Below are 10,350 nucleotides of genomic sequence, written 5' to 3'. Positions count from 1 at the left end.
GCGACCAAAAAAAAAAAAACAAAAACACAAAAATCAAATGAGCACAAATATATATATATATATATACTACTTTTACCGCTCCTATTAACAAGAAAAAATAAAAATAAAAATAAAAATGATAAAAAAAATAAAAAAAATGAGCACAAAATAGATATACTACTACTCCTACTAACAAGCACAAAAAATAAAAATAGAAAAAAAAATTAAAAAAATAAAGAAAAGAAAAGAAAAAGAAAAAGAAAATAGTTTTAATTTAAAGAAGAAGAAGAGGAGAGGCTGTTTGTTCTTCATACGTTTCATTCCCCAGTATCCAGAACAACTAACAGAAATTAGACACACAACACAACACAACACAACACACCCTCTCTCTCTCTCTCTCTCTCTCTCCCTTGCTATTAGTTTTTCTTTTTGCTCATAAATCTCATTCGCACACAACCAACCAACAAAGACCTATTTCCCAAACCCAAACCCAAACCCCATTTTGAGAATTTCTATTTCTCTCTCTCTCTCTCTCTCTTTCTCTCTGTGCCGCTTTCGCTTCCCATAGTGTGAAAAACAAAAACACTCTTCTCTCTGTTTTATTTTGTTTTTGTTTTTTGGTCCCCGAAACGCATTGCTCTGGTTGAGAATACACTGAGGCGGTTATTAAAGCGGTTACGTTTTATATATTAATTTTTTTTTTCTCTCATCAACCAACCGCAAAGGCTAGGGTTAGTGCTCTCTCTATTTCTCTCTCTCTCTCTCTCTCTCTCTCTTTAGAACTTCCTTCTATTTCGCCAAAATAATTTTTGTGATATTTTTCAAACCCTAGGTTTTGGGACTTTACAATACACAAAACACGTTTGGATTTTCCTCCATCTTTTCTAGGGTTTCTAAATTTTCACACATTTTCACTCTGATTCTGTTTCTCTGTTAGGGTTTCTTTTTTTCATTCTTGTTTTCTTCACATTGGTTCTGTTTCTTTTGAATCGGTTTTTTCTCCAATTTTTCTGGGGTTTGGGGCAGAGATGAGGGTCTTGTGAGTGTGTGGCAATCGTTTTTCAATTCCATCTTCAATCAAACAAAAGATGGATTAAACCCATTGAACTCTCATGCATATTCTTGTTGCCATTGCTCATGTGCTTGTGCTTTGGGTTCGAACTTGTATGAGAATTTGCTTCATTTAATTCCATTCATGGGGTTTATTTGATAAACAAAAAAAAAAAAAGGAGGAACTATTTGAAGTTTAGGTTTGAGTTTGGTTGGTGATTGTGGAGCAAAATTGGTTGGATTTTGGGGAGGAAGAAAGTGAGTTTGTATAGAAGGATAACTCTCTGAGAAATTTTGTGCTTATTTTTGATTGAGATATGAAGGACATATAGGTCCTAGACGGGAAAAAAAATAGAAGAACCTATTACAGTTAATTGAGTGTGTTTGGAGGACTACAGGTTTTGGGGAGGGAAAGAAATTTAGGGTTAGGTTTTACGGCGTAGAAAGTCGGGGTAGAGAAAAGGGTGGAGTCGGTGAAGGTTAGGAGTGTTATTCTTGTTAATTCTGATCATGTTCAGTGCTCCTTATGGAAAGAAGTGAACCCACATTATTTCCAGAATGGTTGAGAAGTACTGGAAGTGTTACTGGGGGTGGCAGTTCAAGCCACCATTCTGCGTCAACTGCTTCTCATTCAGGTACTATCAAATTTCCGAGTTGTACTTACCGTTATTTTGCCTTTGATGCACAGAAATGTATGTATGTATGTTTATGCTTAGTTTTTGGCATAGGGTAAACTAGTGCTTAGGACATTTCTGTTGTTGAAATTGTAGTTCTTAAGTCTAGGCATGTTTAATGATTGTGCTATTTCTTCTGTAGATGGTCCTTTAGTGGCTCATCACACACGGAATAGAACTTCTAAGAGCACGGGTGATTTTGATGCCCCTCGTTCTGCATTTCTGGACCGGACATCTTCATCGAATTCACGGAGGAGTTCTAGTAATGGTTCTGCAAAGCATGCTTACAGTAGTTTTAATAGAGGTCACCGGGACAAGGACCGTGAGAAGGAAAAGGAGAGGTCAAACTTTGGGGACCATTGGGACCGTGACTGTTCTGACCCTCTAGGAAGCATATTTCCAAATAGGCTAGAGAAGGACTCGTTGCGTCGTTCTCAATCAATGGTTTCCAGGAAACAGGGTGAACCATTGTCACGAAAAGTTTCTGTAGAGTCTAAAACCAGCAGCAGTAACAATCACAATGGCAATGGTGTGCTTTCTGGGGGTGGTATTGGTAGTAGCATTCAAAAGACAGTGTTTGAGAAGGATTTTCCCTCACTTGGGACTGAAGAAAAGCAAGGAGTGCCTGATATAGGAAGAGTTTCTTCTCCAGGTTTGACCACTGCTGTTCATAGCTTACCTGTAGGTAGTACAGCTTTGATTGGCGGGGAGGGATGGACATCGGCTCTGGCAGAGGTGCCTACCATTATTGGCGGCGGTGGCAGCAGCAGCACAGGATCCTTATCTGTTCAACAGACTGTTGCTCCAGCTTCAGGGTCTGGGGCTTCAAGTTCAATGGCTGGTCTTAATATGGCTGAAGCATTGGCCCAAGCTCCATCACGAGTTCGTACTACCCCCCAGGTAATTGAGCAGGTTTTCCATGCATTATTTTAGTTACATTGTTCAATTTCCTATGTGCTATTTTGGTTACATAATCCACTCTTGTGGCTGATCTAATTAGACCTTTTATTTTATTTTTTCTTTGTAGTTATCTGTCAATACACAGAGACTTGAGGAATTGGCTATTAAGCAATCTAGGCAATTAATACCAGTTACACCTCCAATGCCTAAAACTTCGGTAAGAGTATTTCCCTTCATTCATTCATGAGATTTCTGTCCCTTTTAACCTATCTTTTATGTTAAGTATTATATACCGACATCAATACTATAAGCCTTAGGACTTCTGGATATTGTGCAAATTACAGATAAACTAATATTTAGGCATACTCCAATATCAAAGATGTATTCTGGACTAGACTGACTAAACGAAATTATCATTGAGAAAACTGAGATACACTGTTTTATTTTTTGGTATTATCTTTGATGTTTTATTAGGCTAAGAGCCTTGTAGCTCAATTGGTTGGAACCTCCTAATGTTTCTAACAGAGACATCCAGGGTTCAAATCTGCCCTCCCCTGTTGTAATTATCAAATTATTTTTGATGTTATATTACTTGATATAGTTTAAGTAGTTGGGTGAGGCTGTAAGCTTTGTTTTCCTCCTGTTTTGTCATTGGTGGTGTTGCCTTTTATTTTTATTCTAAATAAAAGTCATGAAACATAAGTGATAAGCCAAATAGCATTTTTGCATTGAACCAGGGCAAATGTTTGATTTATTTTTGTGTCTGCTGTTTGTAAGTTCTGTATTTTGCTTCCTTCTAGTACACATTTTTTTCTTTGGGCTGTTAAGGCTGGAAATTACTATGTAATACTGCTGATGGTGAACTCTTGTTATACCCCTATTGGCTCCCAATGCCTGATATACATATGAAAATTGAAGAAAAGAATATAACATTGGAAGATTGACATGTTTGCAGCCTTCCTAGAACTTAGGTTTTGTAGGTAATAAATAATGTTGAAGTTCACTTTAGATTTTAATTCATTATTGATCTAGGAAATGTCAAATGTTTGTACATTTTTCTTGTTGATGCTTTACCTCTTCCAATAAACCTTTTTTAAAAGAGTAGTTGAACATAAATAATATGCATGTACATTTTTAATATATCTGTTGAAAATTTTACTGTCATTGCAGGCTGGAGAATGTTATTATAATTTTTTTTTTTTTGGGGCTAGAGATTGTTATAAAGTAATTTGACATTAGAGGAAAAACACTTAAAAGCCACAGGCTATCACTCTATCTAGAACTTCAGCTCTGTTTTGTCCATTATTATCGTTATTTTAAATTTTTAGATTTATGTAATGAACTCTATACAATTACCTGCTTTATCCAGGCTATTCATTATAAGTTATGTTTCTGTATACCAGATATTTTGAATGCTTTTACAGGTTCTACTTGTTGGATCATTTTTGTAGAATGTGCTTATTGATGTGATTTTGAGGATTTTCTTTTCTTTGGCCAGAGACATGATTTATAGGCTTATCACCTTGTCGTTAGTTTGCATTTGATCCTCTCCTTGTTTTGTTGTTGTTGTTGTACCCTCTCTATGCAAGCTATTGACACTTTTCTTCACTTTTGGATGTGTAATATTTTTTGGCTGCTGTTTAAGAAGTAGATAGTGGAAACCTTTATAGGCAACATTGTCATGAGTCTCAGGTTGAATGAACGGCTAAAAAGTTAAATTTTCTGATTGTGTGAAAGAAAGAGTTTTGTCTTAAATAGCTTTATTTTAGAAATGTCATTATGCAGAAACCTTTTGATGGCAAAAGCAATAATATTGAGTTGCAAAAAATGAATTTTAGTCGAAATTAGCCGAGTCTCTAAGCGTTCCTAGTAATGTGATTATTGAAAAATTATATGGTAACTTTAATTGTAATTTAGTGTTTTGTTTTTTGGCTTCTTAATTTTCTTCAGCTTTTTAAAAGTATTTTCTCTTTTCTTTTGCCTATGGGATTCCTAGAGCTGTGGTGATTGGTTGCTCCTTTCTATGTCGTTAGACGTATCTTTGTATTTTTTAACTCTTTTGCCCTCCTCTTCCCCCTTTCGCCCTCGCTCTTTTCAATTTCAATGGGAAAAAAGAGAAATGCATCTTTTTCATCATTTATTGTGTGTTTTTGTTTATACGACTATGGGAATAGATATCAAATGTGAATTTCTCTACCCATCTCTTTCTTATTGTCGTTTTTGTTTTTTGGTTGAAAAGTGGTGTCCAATCTGAAGTAATAGATGTTGCCATAAGCTATTATTTTGTCAAATGGTGTTTTATAGTCTTAAAAATGATATGTGGTAGGTGAAAGATTGCAATGCATGTGTTAGGATGTCTTGCAATGGTTTTAATATAAAAGGGTGATAAATTCTGCAAATTTCAGATGATTTCTGTTGAAGCAACTGTGCTATTTTGTAAATAAATTCAATACGCTATGACTGAATGGGTCTTTCCTTAATATTATAGTTTACAACAGAAATATCTTTCTCCTTGTGTTTGTTTGCCCTGATCTTATTGTTATTGTAATGTAATATGATATTGATATTTAAGTTTTGCTCATTGGTGGACCTAGTATTTTGTTTAAACATTGTATTTGTTAAGAGCAGTTGTTGTAGTTAATTCTTTATGGTTTAGTGGGATGAGATAGAAATATTTATAGATCTTTTTTAATCCTCTTTTCCATTTGTCTCATTTTTTTAATTAAACCAATTAAATTTTGTTTTAGTAAAGTTAGAGATAAATATTTGTGATTCTTTAATACTCTCTCTGTTGTGGGTAGGTGCTTGCTTGGTGAGGGTGTTGGCAGGAATACAGTGTGTGTGTGTGTGTGTATTGTATACCTTTTGTAATCAGATGCACATGTTAGGTTTAAGCCAAACAAGTTGCTTTATTAGTATTGATCGATATGTTTGCCCATTATGCCAAAACTAGGAGCTTGTATGGTTTCATCATCTACTTGTTAGAAACTTATTAGAATACACACTAATTAAATTAAGATGAAATATTTGTTTTGCTGAATAACTAAGATGGAATACTTGAGAAGCATTAATGTAGTACAAGATGAATGAGATATCACACATTTACTTGGAAAGCATCCTTATATTATGTTAAAAAATTAGCCTACTTTCTGTTTTCTTGGTGGACCATAGAACTTTTCATTTAAAGGAATGTAAAACTGGGCATGTTTGTGCTCTAAACATTTTAATTATGGTAGAATCATTATTGTGATGCTGACTTTTATGTTACCCAACAGAGATTTTTAAGTTTTTATTTTCTTCTATCTTTATGCTTGTGCAAACTCTTGGTTCAAAATTCATGAAAACCATGATGCTTTGTAACTTAGATTGTGGAATGTCTAAGTGGACTTTGCTTGCTTACAGTTCACACCTGGAGTTGGCTACTGTCTATATGTCAAAACATATACATGCCCTTATACATATCAAGATTCTTATTAAGTTATCTATTGCTGATTTCCTTTACAGGTCCTCAATTCCACTGACAAATCAAAGCCCAAAACAGGGGTCAGAACTACTGACGTCAATGCAGCTGCCAAGAGTGGGCAGCAGCAACCATCTTTACAAAATGCTAATCAATCTCTTCGCAGTGGACATGTCAAATCTGATGCTACCAAGACATCTCATGGGAAGTTTCTTGTTCTGAAAGTGCCATGGGAAAATGGTATTTCTACTTCTCCAAAGGAAGTTGCTAGTCCAACAAATAATGCCCCCAGAACAGCTAATAGCCAGCCTCCTGTTACTCCATCAGCTGCATCTACTCCTTTGAGGAGCCCTAACAATCTTAAGAATCCCTCCTTGGAGCGCAAGGTTGCTGCATTTAATCAGAAATCAGGATTTAAGGAAAGGAGACCTTCCTCGTCTCAAGTACAGAGCCGGAATGATTTTTTCAATCGTTTAAAGAAGCAAACTTCAACAAATACTTCTACAGTTCTCCCAGATTCTGGCCCTGTTATTTCATCTCCTACCATGGAAAAATCTGATGAAATAATTGGGGAAGTAGTCAGTGCTCCTGCAAGCCCTCATGCTATTGAAAATGGTGCTGAGGTCACAAGCAATGGTGATGCCTGTGAAGTGGTTCAGAGGTTTTCTGTTGTTGGAGAGGACAACATAAGCTCCAGTGCAACAATTTGTCCAGATGAGGAAGAGGCTGCTTTCCTTCGTTCTCTTGGCTGGGAGGAAAATTCTGGCGAGGATGAAGGCCTTACAGAGGAGGAGATCAACTCTTTTTATCAAAGGGTAAAGAACTCTTGCCTCTATGACTTTTACTAATATGACCATAAAACCGGGATCAGTTTAAGTTCACGTTTCCTTTTTAAGAGCTCTCTATATTGGATTTGTTGGGAGGTGGAATTACATCCTAACCTGACTCAATGATATCCAACCAAAGAATTATATGGAATTTTTTTTCCTATTTACATCTTTTGTTTCTTTTGGAGGGGAGTAGAATTAGTTTTTCTTTTATTACTAGAGGTTTGAATATATCACGTTAGGGTTTGAGTAGTTAGTGACTGTGTTAGTGCCACTGGCCGATTCAACGGAGAAGAGTTCTTTCTGTATTAAAATATGAAAGTTAAAAAGCCATCATAAGAAGTTTGTTACAGCAATTTGCAAATGTAGTTTTACTAATTTTATGTATACTCTGTCTTGTGCAGATCCAGATCATGAAACTGAACCCATCGCTGTGCCGAGGTGTGCAGCCAATGCTTTCAAAGTTGTCTGAATCTCATTTGACTAGCTTGGGTGGAGCATCCTCTGAGTTGAGCCCACCTGACTCTGGATCTGAAGCTTGATTTACTTTTTCCATCACCCAAGAGATCCAACGAGTTCCAAATTTTGATGGCAGATGGTTTCTTTTTTTTCTATTGTTTTGAAAGAAAGCTGACGAGTGGGTGTGAAAGAAAGAGGTCAGGTATTGGTTGGAAAGTCTGCATTTTGCATAATGCAATAAGTTAAAGGTGCCTCAAGCCTGCCTGCCTAAAACAGGGAATTTTTTTAGGTTTCAGGATTGGTTGGGATAGGTAAGGTTAGGGGATATTTTGTCTGCAGTGGAAGATGCTGGAGAAATCACATCTTTTGGGGGGTATTTTGGTCCGTTTTTCCTTTTCCTTCTAATAGGGTTCGATTCTACAAGATAAAGCTTATGTGTTTTTGGTCAATTTTACGGAAAAAAAGAAAAAAGAAATCAGAAAATTCTATTTTTAGTTTAGCTCTTGTCGATATATGTTTTCCAAGTTTTTCTTCTTTTTTTTTTTTGGGTAGTGCAGATCCTGTTGATAGCACTAATTACACAAATAAGAAGAAAATAGAAGAATTTGAGTTTATAAATTGATTTCTCGTGGTGGCTCACACAGTAAAATGCGTTGATTGAGCAGGAAATATGGGATCATTCAGCAGAAGCCAGACGAGAAAATATGATTGAGACCATTTCAGGCTTGAAAAGTGACAAAAGGAAAAAGGCAGAACATTTATAAAATCTCTATTACCCTGCTGTCTTGCATTAGATCTGAGGGACAATTTGAGAGGAATGAAATGATGTTTGGATTACTTTAATCTGAGGTTGAGCTCAACTCTGGCTGGTTTCAAATTTTCAGTGAACAATGGATAAGTTGGTTTGGTCATTTGGATATCAATAACTATTTCATGCACTCTCTCTTTGATGCTTATGTCCTATATATGATATCTACTACTTTGATGTCCTTGTACTTGTGTCATCGAGCTTTGACACAAGTACCCTGTTGACCATGAATTCCTTGCGAAGTTGGATTGAAGCGATGAGCATCGAGTAGGCTAACATAGTGAGGTATAATATCTATCCAATAGAAAAATTGTTAAGTGTGAGGCCTAAGCAAATATAAGAGTACAAATTTCTCATAGTGGTGCACCAGTAAGTGACAAAAATGCGGTCGTACCCATCACGGCCCCGAACTGCACTCTTAAAGAGCCCATGGAGGGGGATATATATTAGAGCTATTGTCGCCATAAAAGTTGTCAAACTTAGTGCTAGTCATATATTTTGGTCATTGCTTGAGGGATATATGGGGATTACGGTACTGGAATTGTATTGTTTGTTAAGGTGATCCAAAATTAAAAGGCCAACATCAGAAAAGTAGGTGGTAGGTAGTCTTACTCCTCACCTCTTTTTTGGAGGTTGATCTTAATACTTGAGCAGTAGCAGCAGCTCTAGGAATTATTTTTTTAGGGTAGTCATTAAAAAATTTAAATTATACAAAATCTAATAAAGTGATAATTTGAATATTTACTATAATTGTGAGTTGAGTCACTAAGAAGAGTAAAATTGTTGTGACTTCAAAACCAAAAAGAATATAATTGTCATCATCATCAACAACAATATTTTTCTTGGTACCACCTTTTAGGGGAAAATGAAATTAGAGATTATTTTTTATTGAATAGGTTGAATGAACTACAAATTTAAATGTTCAGCGATTTTTATCTTTTTGTTTTATAGTAGGCTTTTTGTTAAATAGTTAGATCACTTCTTGTTGTTTGGTCTAATTTTGTTTTTGTGTGGTTTATGTTTGTTGTTATTTGGGCTAATATTTATTGTTGTTATTTAAGTTTTTTTTTTTTTTTTAATAATTTTATAAAAGAGATTAAGGGTTATATTTGGGGGACATAATTAATTTTGGAATAATGCTACGTCCACAATATATTTTTACAATAAATGTTATGCAAAAATCTGATATTAATGGGTAAAAAAATAATATCAGTATTGAGTTCAAATTAGAATTAGTAACAACTTATCACATTATTCTTATTTTTGTTGAACCCAACTTTTTGTAATTCTTAAGTCAAGGTGTTCAATATTTTTATTAGAATAGTCACAATAGGTTAGTTTAATATATATATATATATTCTTTTTTTTTTTTTTTTTTACCAAGTGTATATATGTCATTTTTTAATATATATATATATATATTCTTTTTTTTTTTTTTTTTTACCAAGTGTATATATGTCATTTTTTGCAAGTCAGGGTAATCCTATGACTACCCTGGCTTACATGTAGAGCTGCCAACGTCGAACAGGTCATTTTTGGTATGCTAGAAAAGTGCTTGTGGAAGTACAAGCTTAAAAGTAAAAGTCATTTTATTTGTTAAAATTTTCAGGACAAGTTCAACCATCCATCAATTTCCACTTGCTTCTACTAACCACAAACGTATAATTGTAAGTACCAAGATTCAAGGGTCTGAGGAATCAAGGGAAGCTGAGCAATCACGAACATAAAGCTGGCCCATATGCATATCTTAATGGCTGTAACTTGGCTTCCTTGTGTAAATGGGATTGTTGAACATATATTTAGAGAGGCTAATTTGGTGAGTCATACTTCATAATATCGTTCTGGGTAATTATTTTGAAATGATTTCCATGTCCTACCATTGGGGATGGGGTTGATTGATTCTCCTGTTTTTGTCTCGCCCTCAGTTTGAATTAATTCGTTACTTAGCCGAGAGAGAGAGAGAGATCTTGCTTTGATTGATGACAAATTAGTGTATGCATCTATATTGATAGTAATTTGGTCAAATCATTTTGAGATATACATCATACAGTTCATGTAAAGTTGTCATTCACCAATCTCAACCTTCTTCTAATTATTTTTCCTGTTGGCTTCGTAATCATCATGTTTTTTTAATGAGTGAGTTTGGTATAAGGGGAGATTCAAATCAGTGTCTCCGTGTGCGTGTGTTTTCCT

At 35.1% G+C, this 10,350-nt stretch overlaps 1 protein-coding gene across 1 annotated transcript; it reads left to right on the top strand.

The window, feature by feature from the left end:
- Nucleotides 1-278: 278 nt before the first annotated feature.
- On the top strand, nucleotides 279-7,848 carry LOC112025060 (uncharacterized). The gene is made up of 5 exons (XM_024057723.2): nucleotides 279-1,664; nucleotides 1,846-2,603; nucleotides 2,731-2,820; nucleotides 6,108-6,878; nucleotides 7,295-7,848. Exons 1-5 carry the CDS (start codon nucleotides 1,556-1,558, stop codon nucleotides 7,430-7,432), a joined length of 1,866 nt encoding a protein of 621 aa, XP_023913491.1. The 5' UTR covers nucleotides 279-1,555; the 3' UTR covers nucleotides 7,433-7,848.
- Nucleotides 7,849-10,350: the final 2,502 nt, after the last annotated feature.

Source organism: Quercus suber, unplaced genomic scaffold (assembly GCF_002906115.3).
Source record: "Quercus suber isolate HL8 unplaced genomic scaffold, Cork oak 2.0 scaffold_318, whole genome shotgun sequence".
NCBI classification, from domain to species: Eukaryota; Viridiplantae; Streptophyta; class Magnoliopsida; order Fagales; family Fagaceae; genus Quercus; species Quercus suber.
The sequence above is the reverse complement of the archived record's forward strand: the minus strand, read 5'-3'. Positions and strand labels throughout refer to the sequence as shown.